We start from the raw sequence: 22,057 nt of genomic DNA on the forward strand, positions 1-22,057 counted from the left end.
CAAAGATGGTCCATATGCTTGGGCCCCTTCGTGGGAGACCCACTGGGAGGCTCTGGCCCCTTGGTTTGGCCTGGCCCAGCCTTGGCTGTCGCAGCCATTTGGGGAATGAACCAGTGGTTGGAAGATCTCTACCTCTTCCCTTCTCTGTTGTTTTGCCTTACAAATGTTTATTTGCAGACAGAGAAGTTTATTTGCAAAGGGACCAGGTTGGCAGTGGGGGAGGAAGAGGAAAGCACCTCCCAAGAGAGAGAGGCGGGAGGCGGGGTGCCTCTCAAAGGAGAGAGGAAGAGACACTGATGAACAGAAAGGTATTCAGGGAGAAGTCTCCTCTCTGGCCACAGGTCCCCTACCATGCCTTACATAGGTCATGGCTGTCATGGCTGTCACGGCTGTTAGTCCATGTGGAGAGCAGAGAGATACAAATAGAACAAACCATGAACATTCTTTATTAAAGTTGTAGTAAAGTACAAAGGAACAGAAACCTGCTTAACAGCATTATTGGTGGCTAGGTGTTACACAGTCCTGCATATATGGAGTGTGGAGAGAGTGGGTGGCGTGATGGGTTTGAACTTGAGCAAGCGGGATGTGTGTTCAGGGCAATGAATATGCTGCTTCTCCAAAATTCCCGTGCCCCTCTGGTTCTGCTGTGGCGTCACTGTGGGCCGCTAACCACAGGCGCCTGCAGACTGCATCCTGCTTAGCTGAAGCTCCATTCCCGTCGGGCGACAATCCTGTTTCCTTTCCCCTCAACCTCAGTGAACACTGTTGGTGTAAGTTTAGCTGCCTAAGCCCCGCACATTGGGGTCTTAACGTCCTTCTGAGATTGATTGATTTCACTTTGCTCGATGTCCTCAAGGTTCATTATGTAAGCAAGTGGTGGCCTTCCCTCTGTTTTTATGGCTGAGTAATATTGTACTCTGTAATATCCTGATTTCTTTATTCACCCATCATTACGGTTTTTTTTTTCTATATCTTAGAAATAATTTTAATATTTTAACGTGATACAGCCAAATGTCATTTCAGCATGTAATGGCTGTAAAAACAGTGAGATAGAGGCCTACCTTGTGTTGTGGCATAGCTCAATAAGCCACTGTTTGCAATGCTAACATCCCCTGTTGGAATGCCTGTTCAAGTACCAGCTGCTCCAGCTTCCTGTTGAAACATCTTGGGAAGCAACAGAAGTGCCCCAAGTGCTTGGTCTCCCACCATCATGGGAGATTCAGGTGGAGCTCTTGGCTCATCTTGGCCTGGCCTAGCCCCAGGAATTGCAGTGAACCAATGGTAGATGCAGGACTTCTCTCTCCCTTTGTCTTAGAAGAGCAGTTGGGAGAACTGGTGCCCATATGGGATGCTGCTGCTTGCAGTTGGATGGGGTAACTGTGTTATCCCCCCTTCTTAGTTTTTAATTTAAGATTTATTTTTTTTTTATTAGAAAGTCAAATATACAGAGAGGAAGATATTCTGTCTGCTGATTCACTCCTCAAGTAGCTGCAATGGCCAGGGCTGCACTGATCAGGAACCAGGAGCTCTCCCAGGTCTCCCACTTGGTTGCAGCATTCCAAGGCTTTGGGCCATCCTTGACTGTTTTCCCAGGCCACAAGCAGGGAGCTGGATAGAAAGCAGGGTCGATGGGACACAAACTGGCACCCATATGGGATCTCTGCGTGTGCAAGGTGAGGACTTCAGCTGCTAGACTATCATGCCATGCCCAGTTTTTTATTTAAAATACTTTTATGTGAAAGAACTCTTCCACATGATCTCCCACATGGGTGTCAGAGACTCAGCCGCTGCAGTCACCTTCTGCCTCTTGGGACTCATTAGCAGGAAGATGGGAAGGAGGGGAGTGGGCGATCAAACCCAGGCACTCCAGTATGGGCTGCCAGCATGTTAGCTTGTAGATCACCCTCACATTCCAGCTTCCCGGGCTTAACACAGGAATAGCAAAAAGCTAAATGCCACAATTGAGACCGAACTGGAAACAGAACACTGCAAACTGAGATTGCCTTGGCCCCCAACTGGATGTCACCTGGGACTTCTAGGCTGTTGGCCTTCCAGAAGCAAAAGTAAATCCTCTCTTGAGGAATAAGTAAAATAATAAATAAAATGTTTCCATATTTGATGAAAGTTCTATACCCCAGATCCATGAAGTTCAATGAATCCCAAACTACACAACAAAACTGATATGTTGCTTGTCTCTAGGAATGGAGTAGTAGTACTGTTACTTAGCATCCGTAGGACTGTGCATAAGATCAAGTGATCATGTGACTGAGCTCCAGGAATGCAGTATTGGGATCACAAATGGATGCAATGAAAGCCCAGAGCAGCAGCTGGCAGGCTATGTTCTAAAGGCCAAACGTGTCCTGCCACCTGTTTTTATATGGCTAGCAGGCTAAGAGTGTTTTTTCTTTTTTAAAAAAGATTTATTTTTTTGGGGGGGGGGAGGAAATAAAAAAATTATTTATTTGTATTGGAAAGTCAGATATACACAGAGGAGGAAAGACAGGAAGATCTTCTGTTTGCCAATGGCTAGACAGAATGGCACCTATTGGCACATGTGTGGGCTGGATTGTGGGGCTGGATGGGTTGAACTGGGCTTCAGTGCCCATTGACATGTATGAGAGCTGAATGGGATGTGGGACAGACTGGACTAGTCTGCTGTAGATACTGGCAAGCACAGGAACCAGGGCAGGGATGGGCCAGGAGGGGTTTATTGTGGGTCGCTCTGACTGAGCTACAGTTCCTGCCAGTTTGCGTTGAGGGCCAAGTGAGTGCTGGGTAGGATCAGAATGGGCTCTAATACCCATTGGGTTGTGTAAAACATGGGGCTAGAGACAGAACTGACCCAGCAATTGCAATCACCAGTGTGTGTGTAAGCTCAGAACCCCAACCATGAAAAGAATTTCAGATTCCACGATCTGACCGTAGAGAGCATGTGTCTAAGCTGAGCCTCCTCGGTGGCTCAGAGGAGCAGTGGACAACATATCCAGGTACACAAGGAGGATATAGCTGTGTCTGTGTATGGACCAGGCTAGGCTGAGCTGTAGCACCCAACAATAACCAGAATGGTGAGGGCCAGTCAGGAAAGACCACTGTTCCTGCTAGGACAGGAGGTTTACTAAGTAGGGTTGGCCCATGGATCCACCAGTGTGTGTGACATCTGGCACTGGGAGAGGTTCTGATGGAGGAGCTTGGCAACTCCTGTGTTGGGACACAATCCCTGTTGGTGAGTGCAAGAACCAAGACAGGAGCAGCCCAGAACAGACCAGGTTACGGTACCCATGGGCTCAGGTCTGGGGTGAGCCAGAAAAGACCGATTCATACCACCCTCTAGCAAATCCAAGCACCAGAATGGTATATAGGTCATGCCAGGTCGGGCTTCAATACCAGCCAGTTCACACTAGGGCTGGAACTGGGGGGGCTGGCTGGGCTGGGCTAGGCTGTAGTTCCCACCAGCATGAGCTGGAACAGGGGACAGGCCGGACCTGGCCAGGCTACAGCACCCACTGGCAAATGCCGAGGTGAGGCGAGGCATATGTACCGGACAAGGCCATTAGCACCCAACCAGCACATGTGAGATCAAGGGGAGAGTGGGTGTAACCAGTAGGAGGGCTGCAGAGGTCCCAACAGTCACCATCCCCAAATGGATGGAAAACCAAGCTGGCAGTGGGCGTGTCACCTGAAACACGATGATTTACTGCGTTTCCTGCTCGGTTTAGCTAGAGTTTTGCAAAATCTCTCTACGCTCCCTTCTCTCAGCAAGGCACGGCCGCATGCTCACACGCTCAGATCTAAACGCGCACTTTGTGGAAGGAGAAGGGAGGGAAAACGGTGGCGCTTCCCGTGATGCCTGCGCTAAAAGCCACCAGCATCTAGGATTTACAGTTTCTACACAAGAGGTGGGGACACAGGAGACCTGGCCATACTAGCCCCTTCCCGCCAAGCCTGGGCGCGCACAGAAATACGTCACCTAGGCGACTTGTCGAACACGTGACAGCGCCATATCCATCCCACAAGGCGCGGCACTTGCGTTGAGGCTGGCGCTTCGTCGCATCGCTGAAGGTGTATTTCCGGTGACCTCGGGCGACGCCGCTACGAGCCGGAAATAGCTTGTGAGGCCGCTAGCACGGAAGGGATTAGAATGGGCGCCGCCATGACATGCCGGTGCCGGAAGTGGCCTCCAAGGGCGTCGCCATGACGCATTGGGTTCTAAAGGGTCCGGGGCTGTCAATCCGCAGCTAGAAGCAACAAGCAAAACCAACCGGAAAAGCGAGGCAGGGCGGGCTGAGCCGTGCGCCGCCACGAGAGCCTGCACCGGAAGAGGCGGGCTGTCGCTGCCTGATTGAGCCCACACCGGCACTTCCCGGCCATGTGAGTAGCTGGAGCGCCCATACGCCCTTGCAGCCGCGAGCCTGCTCCTCGGCCTGGCCTGGGGTCTCGGGAAGGATCTGCTGGGAGAGCCGAGGACTCGGAGGCCCGCCCCTAAGCTGCTCTGGGCCCGTCCCCCTTCCACCAGGAGGCTCCACTTCCCTGCTGGCTCGTTAGCTGCAACCTCTTAAACGTTTTCACTTGCCAGGCAGAGTTAAAAAAACGGGGAGCTCCCGTACCCTAGCTCACTCCCCTAATAGCGACAACGATCAAGCTGGGCCAGTGTGAAGCAAGGAGTCAGGATCTTTGTCCCGGTCCCCACGGGGGTGCAGGGACCCCAAGCGCCTGTTGTCCTCCGCTGTTTTCCCAGGCGCAACAGCAGGGAGCTGCCTGGGAGGTGAGGCAGCACCGTCAGCGCCAGGGCCTTGGGCCCAGATGTTTCCTTTACGGCTGTCACAGTTGTTCCCAGTCCCCTGTGACCGTCCTGTTTGCTCAGACCTAGTCCCGCAAACGTCAGTAGCTCACAGGACTCTGCAGATCTACCCCGCATCTAGAGCTTGCAGACCCAAGCAGAGGACAGCATCCCGAGTCCCACCGGAGGATCCTCCAACCTCTCCTGGGCCTCAGCTCTCATCTCCAATCTGTAACTCCTCTTGTCGAGCGTTCCTTCCCCAAGACCTTTAAGCCTCATTTTTAGGACCTGCAAACGCATGTCTCCCTAGAACTTTGAACCTTACTTTTTTATTTTTAAGATTTATTTCATTTTTATCAGCATGTCATATACAGAGATGAGGAGAGACAGGAAGATATTCCGTCCAATGATTCATTCCCTAAGCTGCCTCTGCAGCCAGAGCTGTACTGATCCAAAGCCAGGAGTTAGGAGCCACCTCTGGGTCTCCCATGCGGGTTTAGGGTCCCAAGGTTTTGGGCTGACCTTTACTACTTTCTCAGGCCACAAGCAGAGAGCTGGATGGGAAGTGGGGCTGCTGGGATATGAACCACACCTATAAGAGATCCCGGCGCGTTAAAGGAAAGGACTTTAGCTGCTGGGTTATCGCACTGGTCCCTAACTTACTTTTTAAAAAAATTTTTAGAAAAGATTTATTTATCTTTGTTGCAAACTCAGATATACAGATAGGAGAAGAGACAGAGAGGAAGATTTTCCATCCGATGCTTCACTCCCCAAGCGGCCACAATGGCTGGAGCTGAGCCAACCTGAAGCCAGAAACCTGGAGCCTCTTCTGGGTCTCCTACAGGGGTTCAGGGTCCCACAGTTTTGGACCATCCTCCACTGCTTTCCCAGGCCACAAGCAGAGTGCTGGATGGGAAGTGGGGCCACCGGGATTAGAACTGGCGCCCATATATGAAATCCTGGTGCGTATAAGGAGAGGGCTTTAGCTGCTAGGCCACCACACCAGGCTCCCTGAATCTTAGTTCTAAAAGCTCAGCCTTCTGCCAGAACTACTGGGGAGTACCTAACCCACAAGATCTTTCTTGAAGGTTGTTGACGGCAGAAGGACTCTCCTGTCCCAGCCAAGGCTTGCATTAGAATAACCAGACCTTAGGTCAGTGCCATAGCAGGTTAAGCTGCTATCAGCAGTGTCAGCATCTGGGCACATATGGGCGTCAGTTCTAATCCCGGCAACTCCACTTCCCATCCAGCTCCCTGCTTGTGACCTGGGAAAGCAGTTGAGGACAGCCCAAAGCCTCCGGACCCTGCACCCGTGTGGGAGCCTCGGAAGTTCCTGGCTCCTGGCTCTGGATCGGCACAGCACTGGCCGTTGTGATCACTTGGGGAGTGAATCATTGGACGGAAGATCTTCCTCTCTGTCTCTCCTCCTCTCTGCCTTTCCAATAAAATAAATAAATCTTTAAAAAAAATAAAAACCAAATAAATAACATAAATCTTCAAAAGATTATAATAACCAGACTTTATTCTAGGCTTCCCACCCACCCTTTTCCCCAAACGTCAAGCCTGACTGCTGCATCTTCCTGGCTCCATCTCGGGATCTCCAGCCTCGCATGAATCCCAGCCCTAACTCTGACCTCACTGAGAACTCCTCTCCTGGCCCACAGCCTGAAATGATCCTCAGCCCACCCTGTTCCCACAGGCAGGCAGCCCTGGAGATCACTGCCCGCTACTGCAGCCGAGAGCTGGAACAGTATGGCCAGTGTGTGGCGGCCAAGCCCGAGTCCTGGCAGCGGGACTGTCACCACCTGAAGATGAGCATTGCTCGGTGCACATCCACCCAGTGAGTGGGGGCAGGTACACGGGGAGCGAGGTGGAGGGCTGGGTGGTGGCATGGAGGCGGCATGAGGGCTCCCAGGATCTGACATGCCCCGTCTGCACAGCCCGATCATCCGCCAGATCCGCCAGGCCTGTGCTGAGCCGTTTGAGGCCTTCGAGGAGTGTCTGCGCCAGAACGAGGCCACGGTGGGCAACTGTGCGGAACACGTGCGCCGCTTCCTGCAGTGTGCTGAGCAGGTGCGGCTGCCGCCTTCACCCACAACGGTAGAGGTAAGGGAGGCTCCCTGTACGTCCCCACCCCCCAAATTCCCCTTCATTATTCTAGCTGTGTAGGTTTAAAAAAAAAAGCAAAGTCATCCTCAGGCCAACCCACGCCCACCGAGGCCTTCACTTTGCTGTAAGGTGAGATTCCAGAACATGGTCACCACTTGTCTCTCCATAGCCTCTGCTTAGTTCAGCCAACTTTCCCCTTCACCCCAGCGCCAGGGTTCCTGCCTCTTACCTTGCCTCGTTATACAGGCTGGGGCAAGCCTCAGGAACTGAAATGTAGTTACAGTATGCCCTTCCAATGGTTTCCTCGTCACACCAAGAACAAAAACCCAGCTGCCTGCAGGCTCACCTCCTCCCTGACAGAGACGATGGGTCACACAAAGGAAAACAAAACAGATACAGACTTAATTCTTTCAAGTACAAAAGCATAAAATATACCGTGTACTTGTGTATTAAACTTTCGTGGATTTTACTTGGTTCATGGGTGGGCTGACTCTGAAAACCAACTAAGATGACTCTGCAGGGGTTCCAGTGATTAGGTGTTTCTCGCCTTCCCCTACCCTCTGCACTCCCAAGACACAGGCCCCGTCTTTCCGCAGCCCCTGTGGAGACCGCCTCCCTGTCCTTGTAACCCTGCCTTCTCCCTCATTCCTGACTATCTTTCTCTCAGACCTCTGTGCTCCAGCTGACCCTTCAAAGTCCACTCTCTCTGGTGGTCTCATGGTGGTCTCTGGAACTCTGCCCATGGCTGGTGTGGCATCTGTTTAGAACTGGTAGCATGTCTGTCACTGTGACCCATCCTCCAGGACCCTGTTGGATGTAGCCCCTGGGACCTCTGGCCCCATCTGTCATCCACCTGCCACTTTGAGCTCTTTGTTCTAGGCCTGGTGAACATGAGCACCGGGTGCCTCTCCTGTTTTTGTCCAGCTCTGTTTCTGTGCCTGGACCGCCCTGGCATCTGCCGACTAATTCCTGTTGTAGGCTGGACAGCCCCATCCCTCAGAAAACCTCCTCTGATGCCCCATCCCGGACCCTGGAGGCCCACAGGCTCCCACGTGGCTCATATCCTGTCACTTCCCTCCCATTGGCTGCTTCAGAAACCAGCTGGAAGGAGTGGAATGGCTCCTCAGGAAACAGCCATGACTCCACATGATCCCCACGAGTTTTCAGCCAGCCATCTGTTGGGGATATTCCTTTCTTTTCCAAGTGTTGATGGCATCTGCACAGTTAAGACCCCACCCTGCCATCTGAGGGCCAAGTGCTCCTTCCTTCCGGGACAGACAACTTGTCTCTCCCTGGTTTTGCTGTGGCCACCCCTGCCCTAACTGGCTTTTCTTTCCTGGCAGGCAAAGGAACTTTTAAAAATGGAAGTCAGGTCAGATCTCTCCCTTTGTGACCTCCTCATGGTTCTCCAGTGTGCGCGGAGTAGTAACCCCCAGGCCTCTGCTGGTGAGGGCCTCCTAGTGATAGTTTTTCCTCCCTGGTCGGGGCAATGAGATTGGGACCTCCTCTATTCTTGAATCTAAATAGCATACACACACTCTGTCTCATCTCCTGTGATGGCACTTTAAATGTTTATGGCAAAAATGGAATGCAAGGCTAAGGATGAGTTTGTTTTTGTTTGAGCTTTTGGAATTGTTCTTGTTGCAACAAGATAGAAAGGCATTATGGGCTATGTCAAGGTTGTGGTGTTGCTAGTTGAAAGTGCTACACGTTTTCCCTCTCTTCACACACACACACCTTTGCTTCTTATTCCATTTAGTTTTCTGTATGGAACTTCTCAGTATTTCACACATCTGTTTATACATTGTCTTCTTCATTGGAGGCTCCCCAGGGTCAGAGGTTTTAGCCATCCCTGTTGAATCCCACGGATGTGCAGCAATGCCAAAAATGCAGCAGGTGCCCAACAAATATGGCCAAATGATGCCTTCCCTGCTCCTAATTCACCTAGATGGTCAAGGTCATTGCCTGACACCCTCTCCCTTGAGATTGAGAACTCTACAAGGGCAGCTTCTGTTTGCCAGCTATGATCACAGGGCTGACAGAGGTTCCAGTAAATGTTGATGTGTTTTCTCAGCAGGCACAGCCACTCCCTGCCTCTTGAGGACTCCTTTGACTGCAGGAAAGCTGGACAGGAGTGTGTGGTCCCTTGGTGTTTTCACTTCTGAAGAGTTGACGATTGGAGCCCTCATTTTCCTAAATGTCGGGACTCCCAATAAATGAAACTACACACTGGGCTTTGAATCTTGCTTTCAGCATCTGAGGGGGCCCCAGGAGAGCTGGCCAGGAAGAATCCCTGGTCCTCCATTCCCCAGATTCAGTCGGTGTACCAATGAGTAGCCAGCGTGGTGGCAAGGTACTCCAGCTGTTCGTTGAGGTTAAGGCTGCCAGATTGCCATTTCCTGTCACTTGCCACATGTGCATGGGAGAAAAGCAGTGTATCTTTCCTGGCTGAATTCAGGATCACCTGAGCGACATAGACAAAGGCATTAAGCAATGGGGATGGATATACTGGCTTTCTGACTGGAAACAACAGCCTGGAAGAAGGTGACTTCTGTACTGGATTTGTATCGTAGTTGACGTTTCTCTTGAAACCAACCTTGAGAATTTGAGTGGATAGTGTATATGGAATTTGATCTCAGAAATGCGGGTAGGAGATTGAAGAAGGAAGGCAGCCAGTGAAAGGTACATTGTCCAGTCAGTTACCACTGTGGGCAAGAAGAGTGAAATCCCACCAGGACCTTGGGGAGTCTGCCTGGAGCATAAGTCATTTATTCTCTCAGGAGGGCAGGAAAATTGGGATGTTTATCCACCTACTCCCATGTCTCATGCACATGACCATCTGGTATTTCCAGCCTACCTACCACAGGCAGGCTGTGCTGTCATCAGAAAGTGCAAGCAGAAGGACAGACTCAAGAAAGCAGTCCTCAGCCTGCAGAGGAGACACCTGCGTGCCCTGGGCAGGTACCGAGTGTGGCTGCCACAACTTCTCAGGATGACAAGCTCCTCGAGCATGGCTGATTGATGACGAGTCCCTCTGCAGGGGTCAGGTTCTAATGGGCAGAGAACAGTTGAGCAAGAATGCAGGAGACAGAATCCAGAGCAAAAGCAAGCATGCCCATGGCTGACACTCAGACAAATTGCTCAACCCTGCAGGGACCTCAGGCCTCTGGGATTCAGAGTAATCAGCTGTTTGAAGCTCAAGACTCGTACTCTGGCTGAAACAAAAACCAAAAGATGAACCAACAAAAAAATGAGCTTAGCCCATGGAATCTCCTCTGAGAATTAATCTCCAAGACAAAGGAAATTGTCTCTCTGTCTCATGTTCTCTCTCTGTAGCTCTGACTTTCAAAGAAGTAAATCCATCTGTATTTTTGACATAAGATCCTGGAAGGGAAGTCCTATAGAGGTAGGCTTCAAAGGCAGCAAATGCTGTGTGTGGCTGAGACGGGAAGAAACCCAGGTAGTGCATGGAGGATGCCAATCAGATGCCAAAGTCCCTGGAAGGACCACTGAAGTCCCAGTGGCTTTCTGCTGCCAGCTGCAGTTTTTCTGGACTGTGCATGAAGCCTAGGTCTTTGAATGTTTTCATTCCAGCCTACTTTTCTTGAGTAAGCTTCAGCAGGATTCTGGTCCTTGCAAATAAAAGGTATGATTAAAACACAGATTGGTGCTCCAGTCTACCTATTAGAACTTGACCTCTAATTGGCTTCTCTTCCATTAGACTAAATCAACTTTCTTGTACGGTCATCTCAGGGCTCCAAGAGAATGAAGATGGAAACCTTGAAGATTTCACTTTTACCACAACCTTTTTTTAAAAAATATATTTTTATTGGAAAGTCAGATTTACAGAGAGAGGAGAGACATAGAGAAAGATCTTCCATCCATGGTTCACTCCGCAGGTGGGTGTTACAGCTGGAGCTGAACTAATCTGAAGCCAGGAGCCAGGAGCTTCTGGGTCTCCCATGCGGGTGCAGTGACCCAAGGCTTTGGTCTGTCGACTGCTTTCTCATACCACAGGCAGGGAACTGGAAGAGAAGTGGAGCAGCCGTGGCACAAACCGGGATCTTGGTGGGTGCCAAGCAAGGGCTCTAGCCACAAGGCTACCGGCCAGGCCCTTTTACCACAATCTTGATGGCATTGTATTGCAAGCAATTTATGTTATATTTATTATTTTCACTTTGATTTGAAAGATAGATAGGCAGAGACAGAGAGACAAAGTTTGCATCATCTGCTGTACTTTTCAAATGCTTACAACAGTCTGATCTGGACCTGGTCAAAAATGGGAACTTGTAATTCCATCCTGGTCTCGTACATCGGCCCCAGGGACCTCAGTACTTAAACCTGCTGCTTTCCAAGTCGCACATTAAGCAGGAAGCTGGGTCAAGAGCAGAATTGCTAGGGCTTAAAGCAAATACTCTGGTTTGGGTTTCAGGTGCCAAGTAGCAAGTTAAGCTGTGCCCCTGTGTAAATCACCGCAAGAAATTCCAGGACTTGATTGGGTTTGTGGATTTCTAGGTATGTAACATTTTCTAATCGTTGTAATTTTTTTTTCATAATATCTTCATTTTTAAGGCCTGTGGAGGTGTGTAATGGCAGTTGTTTTCATGTCTAACTTGTCTATATACCTTCTTCCCTCTGTTCTTGATCAATCAGGAACAGGATCTTGTCAGTATCTTCACAGAATTTATTTTTGATTTTTTATTTCCTTCTTCCTTTGCATTTACTTTTCTGTTTTCCTTCTCTGTGGGACCAATGTTTAGCTCATTGGTTTCCAGTCATTTTTTTCTCGTACTCAAATTTTCTACAAAGCATGACTTTCTCTTTTGATTTCTTTGTTGATCTCATGTTATTTGGAATTGTATTAATTTCTAAACTTAAGGGGATTTTTTTCTAGTTATCTTGTTTAATTGCAGTTTGGGAGCATTATTTTATATGACAAATCTTGAAATTTGCTGAAGGTTTGTGGCTTGGCACAGACTCTGGTTTTGTTCATGTGCCATATGTGCTTGAATCATAATCCTTGGTTCACCATGCACTGTCTCAGCTTGGGTTCCACCAGAAACAGACCTTGAAACAAGGACTTGGGAGATGATTCCAAAAGGCCTTGGCAGGGGAGTGGGAAGTGACGGGAAGGGAAAGAAGTGCCTGAAGGGGCGTCGTCAAGCAAATGATCACCTTGGCCCAGCTGGGTCCTCCTCAGTGCCTGAGGGTCTCTTGGAAACAGTGTGGTACATACTCCCTCTGTCAGTCATTTGGTAAAGGCCACTTGCTGCTTGTCAGAAGACGCAGTGGGCTCTGAGGAGGGAAGTCTCTCTGGACAAGAGCAGCTGTCTTGGCTTGGGGCCACCCACTTTGGCGCCCGCTGCCATTCCCAGCACAGCGGCCACAATCACTTTCATCTCTGCTGCTTGTCCCTGTTGCCACCCACTGCCCCATCTTACCACAGCTACCACTGGTAGTTGAGGTCACATGTCATTTTCCAAATTGTTTGACTTACTTCCCAAAGAATGGCTACATTCAAGCAAGAAGTCCACTGCTGGTGACGGGCATGAAGGAAGAAGTGTCAGGAGCTGTGTGTGTGTGTGTGTGTGTGTGTGTGTGTGCGCGCGCGCGCGTGCGGGCAGGTGCCAGTGTCGGGGGATGTGCTGAGGTGATTGGGGAGCTGATGCCACTGAGGAATCTGAGGTGGCAAAACAACAGTCCAGTCACAAACAGAAGGCAGCTTTCCTAAGGAAGCTGGCAATTTTGAAAGAAAAATACTCTGACTTGTACCATAGAGAGTGCTCAGGCCGTATCGCAGACCAGTGAAATCTGATCTGTTTCTAATTTTTTCTTAAGATTTTTAAAAAAATTTTTATTGGAAAGTCAAGTATACAGAGAGAAGGAGAGACAGAAAGGAAGATTTTCTGTCCATTGATTTACTCCCCAAGCGGGTGCAATAGCTGGAGCTGAACCTATCTAAAGTCAGGAGCCAGGAGCTTCTTCTGGGTCTCCCATGTGGCTGCAAGGTCCCAAGGCCTTGAGCCATCTTTAACTGCTTTTCCAGGCCACAAGCAGGGAGCTGGACAGGAAGTGAGGTTGCCAGGACATGAACTGGCGCCCATATGGGATCCTGGCAAGTGCAAGGTAAGAACTTTAGCCACATGGCTATTGTGCTGGGCCCTGAATCTCAGTTTCATTTCAGACATTGATATTTTTTTAAAAGTATATGAATTTGAAAAACCAATTCCGTATATTGCCAAGGCTAAGAATTACTGCTGTGGTAGCATTTCCCATTTTAGGTGACTTTGTTTTATATTAACTTACTTAAAAATAAGGTGCTGAAAGCTGTTACATTGATTTTGACGCCCCAGTTTGTGGTCTGTGGGTTCTGTGTGTATCACAGTAGCTAATTTCCCCTTTCCTGTAACTCTCTTCTAACACTGAGGATTTACCAATGAGATGTTGTCATTAAAAAAAGGCCACCCCCAAATAATTTAACCTTTTCTTAGATGGTCCAGAAATTGCTGTTTGGATGTGGGGATTTGGGATCAAGACAACTAGATCTAAAGAGAAGAGTCTTAAAAAGTTTTAAGTAGTAACAAAAAAAATTTTTTTTAAGAATCTTACAAAAATTGTCTTTGAACAAAATAAAAGAAGCATGTCCAGAGTTGTAGCCTAGCGGTTAAAGTCCTCTGCTTGCATGTGCCAGGATTCCATGTGTGTGCTGGTTTGTATCTCAGCTGTTCCACCTGCATGGTAAACTTGTAAGAAGCTCCTGGCTCCTGGCTTTGGATTGACTCAGCTCTAGCCATTGCAGCCACTTGGGGAGTGAAACAGTGGACTGATCTTTCTGTCTTTCTTTTCAATAAATCTGACTTTCCAATAAAAATAAATGAAAAAAAAAAAAAAAGCAACAGACATGCCTGGTGCTGGGCTGGCTTGTGTAGTGAAGGTGCTCCCCCCCCCCCCCAGGCTCACAAGTCCAGGCTGAAGTTACTCCTGCTGCAGAATGGGAGCCGAGAGTCTCAAGGCCAACCTCGAACTTCCCAGGAGAAGCAACTGCTGATGACAGAGACTGCACAGCGGAGCTCAGGGTGCTGGGGAGGAAAAGGGGAACATGCACAATTGAAAATGAGGAGGCCCAGCAGCTCCCACGAGTCTACCCGGCAGAGCTCATGACCAGAGACCAACTCTATTTTTTTTTTTTTTTTAAAGATTTATTTTTATTATTTTTTATTGGAAAGGCGGATATACAGAGAGGAGAGACAGAGAGGAAGATCTTCCGTCCGATGATTCACTCCCCAAGTGAGCGCAACGGGCCGATACTATGCCGATCCGAAGCCAGGAGCCTCTTCCGGGTCTCCCACACGGGTGCAGGGTCCCAAAGCCTTGGGCCGTCCTCGACTGCTTTCCGGGGCCACAGGCAGGGAGCTGGAAGGGAAGCGGGGCTGCCGGGATTAGAACCGGCGCCCATATGGGATCCCGGGCGTGCAAGGCGAGGACTTAACCACTTGCGCCACCGCGCCGGGCCCGACCAACTCTATTTTTGAAATTCATAAATGAGATGCATAGATACAAGAGTACAAGTACAATACTAGCTAAAATTACCCTCTGTATTCAATACAAAGTAATCATAACATTTCTTTCCGTCCCATGATGCGATAAGATATTTTTGCTTTTCCTGTTTCCTTTTCCAGTAACACTGCTCAGTTGCCCACAGTCTCTCATCCATCCTTCCTTTCCCTTCTGCGGTGAGGAAACCGGAAATCCTAACTGTGCCACGCTGAATGCTTCTGTCGAGAGAACATTGAGCATGATGTGTTCACAATGCACTGACTGCAGGAGTCCGTCTCACGCGGGCTTGACGAGAGCTGAGCTGCTAGTCACTTCTCATCAAGTTACTTCTTTTTGAGAAGTGGAAAAGTGACCACACGGTGACAGCTTCAGTGTCTGGGGCACACCTTACCTTGCTTGAGGATGTTGCACACATGATGTCCACACTGACAAGCAAGGCCTTCGCTTTCTTCCTTCCGTCCTCCTTCCCACCTTCCTGCCCTTACTCCCTGTCCCCCACCCCACCACTTTCTTTGATTTATTTGAAAGGCAGAGTTACAGAGAGGAGGAGAAAGAGATCACCTGTCTGCTGGTTCACTCATCAGTGTCCAGATGGCTGGAGCTGGGCAAGGGCAAAGTGGGGAGCCTGGAAGTCCGTCTGAGTCTCTCTGTGGGTGACAGGAGCTCAAGCACTTGGGCCCTCTTCTGCTCTTCTCCCAGGCACGTTGGAAGCTTCTCATTTCCTTTTCTTTTACCTAGCTCTCTGAACAAGAAATTAAGTTTAACATTTTTTTAATGCACAACACATTTATTTATTTGTTTTTATTTTATTGTACAATTCCACAGGCTCTGGGATTTCCCTTATCTCCTCCGCAAATTCCCTCTCCCCTGAAACTTTTCACTTTCTTCACCAAGAATCTTCTAGACTGAGTGAGCTATGTCAGTACTTACATTTTGTGTTGTCTGCTACATATGCAGAGAAATGAAATCTAGTTTTTATCAGAACAGATCAGTGGTCTTTAGTTTTATGCTTTTTTTTAAAGATCTGTTTTGGGGCTGTTGCAGTGGCTGAACAGGCTAATCCTCTGATTACAAGAGCCAGCATCCCATTTGGCACCAGTTCTAATCCAGCTGCTCCACTTCCAATCCAGCTCCCTGTGTATGGACTGGGAAAGCGGTAGAGAATGGCTCAAGTTCTTGGGCCCTGGTGTGCGTATGGGAGACCCTGAGGACACTCCTGGCTCCTGGCTCCAGGCTCTGGGTTGGCTCAGTTCTAGCTCTTGAGGCCATTTGGGGAGTGAACCAGTGGATAGAGACTCTTTCTACCTTTTCTACAGGAAAAACAAAAGGTAAAAATCTACCTTTCAAATAAAAATTTTACTTGATAGGCAGAGGGTTTTTAAAAATTTATTTATTTTATTGGAAAGGCAGGGCTACAAAGAGAAGGATATACAGGGAGCTCTTACATCAGCTTGTCTGCAGGACTAGAAGTGGAGCTTCTGGGATCCGAACCAGTTGCCTTTATAGGATGATAATGTTGCAGGCGGAAACTTAGCGTACTATGCCACAGTGCTGGTCTGAGAGGCAGAGTTTTAAAGAGAGGAAGACACAGAGAGATTGTCCATCCTCTGGTTCACTCCCCAAATGGCCTCAACGGCTAGAGCAGAGCTGATCCAAAGTTGGGAGCCAGGAGCTGGGACATAAAATGGTGCCCATATGAGATGTTAGCATTTGTAGCCAGAGAATTAGCCTGCTATGCCACTGTGCCAGCCCCTCATTTTATGCTGCTTCAGTTTTGAGCTGATTGTCAAAGAACCAAAGATGATTTGAGCCTGTGTTCCCAAGTGCCTGAGAATTAGGGGAGCCTTGCTGGTTTCTGGTGCCACGAAGCACCTGTACAAACCTGATGGTCGTAAGACCTTGACGGGTCAGCTTTAGACTGCCAGGGATCAACATGTTTGTTATCAGAGTTTCTTCTTTGTTCTCTCATGGAACTTGAAGTTTCAATGTTTGAATCAGAAAACATAATGATCAATTGCATAGAGCCATCTAAAATATGATAATCAGTAAGATAGATCTGCCAATACATGTACCAATATCAACAGATCTATCCGTATGATAGTGCATTTGTGTTTGTATGGTTTGCCCGAACTGTTGAGTGGCTGCTAGGCTTGACCAAGCAGTGGTGTGTTGAGGAGGAAAAGGGACAAAACGCCCTCATCTAGAATTTGTGAGTTTCAGCCTTGATTTTTGTTTTCCTTTTCCACTGTTTGCAGCCCCAAATTTCTTGTTGAGCATTATGTTGTAGTATAATATGTTTTGATTACTTGCTTTCCTAATGTGGTAGTCAAAGTCCTTCCACTTGTCAGTGAAACAACAACCATTTTGCCTGCATTTTCAGCGATGCCTGTGTCGTGCTATGGTGGGGATTGTGCTCATTCTGATTTTTCTTACCCCAATCCATCAGAAGCACATTCACCAAAGTCACAGTGCTAAAAATTAAGCACCGTCTCAACTCAAAGCTAATTAATAACAGTCAATCCATAGTCAGGCACACTGTGGCCGCACAGCTGCTATGTAACTTGTGTTCTATCATTTGGAGTGATGCAGCAATGGATGATTCATGACTGTGAATCACATGTTACAGCTCAGGGGAAAAACAGCCACAGTGACAAAGCAGGCTAGCTGTCTTGCCTGGACAGGATTTGCCTTCCCAAATCATGCAGACATTTAATCCCCCCCCCAAGTCTTATGCCAACAGTTAATGGATTAGGGACGGATTAAGGTGGAGTCTTGATCTAATTATGATGTCTCATGGTCAGGCTTTTGGGAAGTTGTTGAATTGTATGAGGTTGCTAGGGTGGAGCCCTGGGAAGGAACCTCGGGAGCTTTGTAAGGAGAGTGCATCCAGCGGGTAGAGGGGGGCTGTTCTCCCAAAGTCCCTCTGCCTCCTGGCTCGATGTAAGATAATTTCCTCCACACACACTTGGTCATTGCCAGGCTCCATCGGACACTGAGTAGTAGGACTGCCTGATGATTTGTGAACCTCCAAATCATGAGCTGAAATCAACCTGCTTCCTCCTCAGAACCTTCTTTCAAGTATTTTAGTAAAATAACAAGACAACTGATGCATAATCAACTTCTGAAATTTCATCTCTGCTTGAATTTGTCTGCCAAACCCACACTGAAGTGTTGACTGCCTCCTCAGTAGCATCCCAGTGTGGTAGCCTAGCAGCTAAAGTCCTCTCCTTGACTACCAGGATCCCATATGGGTGCCTGTTCTAATTCTGGTGGCCCCTCTTCCCATCCAACTCCCTGCTTGTGGCCTGGGAAAGCAGTGGAGAACGGTCCAAAGCCTTGAGACTCTGCATTCATGTGGGAGACCCAGAAGAAGCTCCAGGTTCCTGGCTTTGGATTGGCTCAGCTCTGGCCATTGCGTCCACTTGGGGAATGAACCAGTGAATGGAAGATCTTTCTCTTTGTTTCACCTTCTCTCTGTGTATCTGCCTTTCCGATAAAAAACAAAACAAAACACACTGCCTTAGATGATACGCTAAGAATGAGTTGTAAGCTTCTGACTCTTGCAGTATTCCCAATGACCCAGTCATCTGTGTTGCTTGGAAAACTTGTAAATGAAAGATGCCACTCAACCTTTTACCTCCTCACTCTTGTGAGGACCGAATGGGTCACCAGCAGCTCAATCGGAGTCACCCGCGGAAATTCGGCCAGGGTTCCCGCTCTTGCTGAGTGTGTTTGAACCACGTGGTCTGATTCGGAAACACGGCCTGGACATTTTTCCGCCAGTACACCAAGGATATCGGCTTCATCAAGTTGGATTAAGTCTTGTTCCTTAAATGGATCCTGCAAGACAGTGATGCTTTGGAAAATCATGATAGCTCTTTGTGCATAAAATAAAGAACTTCAATTAAAGAACTTAAATTAAAAAACAAAGATACCACTTGACTGGTTGAGGGTTCAATATACGGGGTTCATGGTGTGGACCATTTTCTGCTGGGACTGACTGGAGCCATGCCGATGCAGTCTAGATTACTCCCCAGACCTATCGTCATTCTGAGCATGGCGCTGTGACCCTGTGTCCGATGCAGAAGCCTCTCCTGATAGCCAGCCTGTGGTTTTCTTTCTCTCTCTCTTTTTCTTTCTTTCTTCCAGACTTTCTTTCTTCTTTTCTTTCTTTCTTTCTTTCTTTCTTTCTTTCTTTCTTTCTTTCTTTCTTTCTTTCTTTCTTTCTTTCTTTCTTTCTTTCTTTCTTTCTTTCTTTTCTTTCTTTCTTTCTTTCTTTCTTTCTTTCTTTCTTTCTTTCTTTCTTTCTTTCTTTCTTCCTTTCTTTCTTTCTAGTTTTATTTATTTAGTTTTCTTGCAAAGGCACATCTACAGAGAGGAGAGACAGAGAGGAAGATCTTCCATCCAATGATTCACTCCCCAAGTGATCACAACGGCCGGTGCTGTGCCGATCCAAAGCCAGGATCCAGGAATTTCCTGCAGGTCTCTCACATGGGTGCAGGGTCCTAAGGCTTTGGGCTGTCCTCGACTGCTTTCCCAGGCCTCAAGCAGGGAGCTGGATGGGAAGTAGAACTGTCGGGATTAGAACCGGCTCCCATATGGGATCCCGGCATGTTCAAGGCAAGGACTTTAGCTGCTAGGCCCTGAGTCTGGAAATAAAGTTTAAAAGGCTCCCCTGATTGTTGTGCTAAGATTATACACATCAAGCTTTTCATGCATTGCCTGGAAGATGGCCTAAAGACCATCAGTGCCATTTACTTCTTTAGGAAAGTGAATGCAAACCTTAGCCATTAACACTGCCTCATTAATATTTTAATAACTTACATGCCATAGTGCTCTTGACTTCTCTAATTTACTTTCAGATGTTTTACATCATTTAATTATTCATAATGTTTCTTGGAAGTAGACTAAAATTTTGGATATCAAGACTCAGAGAACCCAAATGAGTTATTCTATATTTTCAAACACTGAGCTATATAAATAAACATATTTAAAACATGTATATATAATACTTGCCTTGGTATTTAATGTAGAAACCTATGATTTTTTGAAAGATTTATTTTTATTGAAAGTCAGATAAGGAAAAACTACTGTGCTAAGCCCTTTAAGAATGAATTTTTAAATGTTAGTCCAGCATGATAGCCTAGCAATTGAAGTCCTCGCCTTGAGCTCGCCAGGACCCTATACGGGCATCAGTTCTAATCCCGGCAGCTCCACTTCCCATCCAGCTTCCTGCTTGTTGCCTGGGAAAGCAGTTGAGGACGGCTCAAAACTTTGGGACCCCGCACCAAAGTGGGAGACCCGGAAGAGGCTCCTGGTTTTGGATTGGTTCAACTCTGATCGTTGCTGCCACTTGGGGAGTGAACCATTGGATGGAAGATCTTTGTCTCTGTCTCTTCTCCTCTCTGTATATCTGCCTTTCCAATAAAAATAAATGAGTCTTTTTCTTTTTAAGATTTATTTATTATTATTTATTATTATTAGATATACAGAGAGGAGAGACACAGAGGAAGATCTTCCGTCCGATGATTCACTCCAAGTGAGCACAATGCCCGATGCTATGCCAATCCAAAGCTAGGATCCAGGAACCTCTTCCAGTATCCCTCACGGGTGCAGGGTCCCAAGGCTTTGGGCCGTCCTCGACTGCTTTCCCAGGCTACAAGTGGGGAGCTGGATGGGAAGTGGGGCTGCCGGGATTAGAACCAGCGCCCATCTAGGATCCCGGTGCATTTAAGGCAAGGACTTTAGCCACTAGGCCATGCCGCTGGGCCCAAAATAAATGAATCTTTTAAAAAAAAGGTGTTCTTGAGGAGTGAGCATTTGATTCAGTAGCCCTGGCTATTGCAGCCATTTGGAGAGTAAGCCAGTAGTTAGAAGATCTCTCTCTCTTGCTCCCCTGTATCTTATTCTTTCAAATAAATAAATCAGTGAATTTTTAAGTAATATAGAGAACAGGGCTGAGTGTTTGGTGAAGCACTTAGGATGCTCTTTGGAACCGCCCACCTTCCTTATTGGGGTGCCTGGTTTTGAGAACTGCTTCTGATCCAGTTCCTTATTAATGTAAATACTAGGGAGCAGCACATGATTCAAGTGCTTGGGCCTCTTGCCATCCACATAGAAGACTTAGATGGAATCCCTGGCTCTTGGCTTCAGTCCAGCCCTGGCTGTCACATCTACTTGGGTGAGTAAGTCAGCAGATGGAAGAGTTTGCTCTGTCTTTCCTTAATGTTCTGTCACTTTTTTTTTAAGCAAATAAATAAATCTTTAAGTCCCTGGGCAGGGACTCAAACACAGTATTCCTTAAGGATCAGATTTCATACTGGAAGTAGAAAATACAAGAATGTCAGTTGCTACAGAATATGTGGAAAGACGATTAAAGAATAATACAAAGCCTACATATGTGCTCTACACTTGGGTTTTTCTACTGTTGACCCTTCACCTCACTGGTTGGCTGCTTGTCTAGTCTCTTAGACCTCATCCTGTGTGTTAACATTTCCCCCTAAAAAGCTGGAAAATAAAGACAGGAGCATTGTGGTCCTTTACTCCTGATGCAAAACAGAGCTCACTAGCCTAGGAGATTAGGTCATCCATGAGAAACTCAGCAGTGGGACCCAGCGTAGGCCAGATGTGGCAGTGGCAGTGGAGCCAATGGGATTCTGAATGTGCAAGGGTAGGTGCAGGGGCTTGCTTGACTGTCAGAGGCAGGGAGGGTGTGGCAAGCAGCAAGCCTGAAGTGGGAATCAGGCTGTCTGGACACACAGGTGGCTGTGGCAATGGCTGACCCAGCCTGTTCCTCGAGGGAGAGAAATGTGAGATCTTCACTAGAGGATAACTTGACTGCAGAAGCAGAAGAAATGAAGAGCTGGGGAGCCAAGCCTGATGGCAACGGTCACAGTGAAGACCACAAGTGCTCATTCATGTCTAGATCTGAGTCACTTCTCAAACTCAGACCCCATCCAGAGAAGGATGGCCAAGTTCCCTCCCAAAGAGGGCCTGGCGATGCCATTAAAAATTCATACAATATATATTCCTCTAGTTCTCCCTCAAAGGGAGCAATGGTCCTAGCATAACCGTCCACACAGACATTTGGGGGACTATGGAATACTGAGTTCTGACGATACGTGGCTGTCATTGCAGCTCCCTGCTTAGCCTGGGCCTGAGTTCAGTCTCACGCTTGTCTCCTGGGGATCTAGTAGATCCGCAGGTCCATCTTGCAGTCATTTCTCAGTCTCCTGATTGGATGCATTGACCCAACAACCAGCAAAACTTGCATGCTTGTTCCCTCACTGTTAGGAAGATCCAAATGTCAAGACAAGAAAAGAGCAGTCTATGCACATCTGGGAACTACGGACACCAGCAGCCCCATTAGAGACTGAAGACTCAAGGATGTGGGTTCCCAGTGGATTCACATGCCTACGACCATATCGAATGCGGATGACAGTGGCTGCCACCACGTTAGCCAATGGGTAGTTTTGATTATAGCCACGAGGCTGGATCTTTACCTGAACAGATCCATTCAGTCCCTGGCACCTGATATGCAGCTATTGATCTGGCAAAGGCATTCTTCGCCATCTTCATCAGTAAAGAGACTCAAAGTTATTCTGTTAATATGTA

The 22,057-nt window shown here is 47.9% G+C and overlaps 2 protein-coding genes across 8 annotated transcripts; both read left to right on the forward strand.

Annotated features, from left to right (window-relative positions):
- Window positions 1-4,114: 4,114 nt before the first annotated feature.
- Window positions 4,115-17,703, forward strand: CHCHD5 (coiled-coil-helix-coiled-coil-helix domain containing 5). 7 transcript variants are annotated; one of them, XM_040993546.1, is made up of 5 exons: window positions 4,115-4,368; window positions 6,477-6,617; window positions 6,718-6,883; window positions 9,140-9,239; window positions 11,319-12,467. In XM_040993546.1, coding segments are annotated over exons 1-4 (393 nt in total). In that variant the 5' UTR covers window positions 4,115-4,366; the 3' UTR covers window positions 9,224-9,239; window positions 11,319-12,467. The 7 variants fall into 7 exon arrangements, with proteins under 7 accessions (XP_040849480.1, XP_040849473.1, XP_040849474.1 ...); XM_040993539.1 differs by lacking the exon at window positions 4,115-4,368 and having other exon boundaries at window positions 6,229-6,617; XM_040993541.1 differs by lacking the exons at window positions 4,115-4,368; window positions 9,140-9,239 and adding an exon at window positions 14,566-14,902 and having other exon boundaries at window positions 6,231-6,617; window positions 11,319-11,401.
- Window positions 17,704-17,921: 218 nt separating this feature from the next.
- Window positions 17,922-18,605, forward strand: LOC121165365 (40S ribosomal protein S29-like). The gene is given in 1 exon segment (XM_040994083.1): window positions 17,922-18,605. A coding segment is annotated over 1 exon segment (201 nt). The 5' UTR covers window positions 17,922-18,061; the 3' UTR covers window positions 18,263-18,605.
- The last annotated feature ends 3,452 nt before the right edge of the window (window positions 18,606-22,057 follow it).

This window comes from Ochotona curzoniae, unplaced genomic scaffold, assembly GCF_017591425.1.
Source record: "Ochotona curzoniae isolate NIBS_2020 unplaced genomic scaffold, NIBS_Ocur_1.0 contig_883, whole genome shotgun sequence".
Classification (NCBI taxonomy): domain Eukaryota; kingdom Metazoa; phylum Chordata; class Mammalia; order Lagomorpha; family Ochotonidae; genus Ochotona; species Ochotona curzoniae.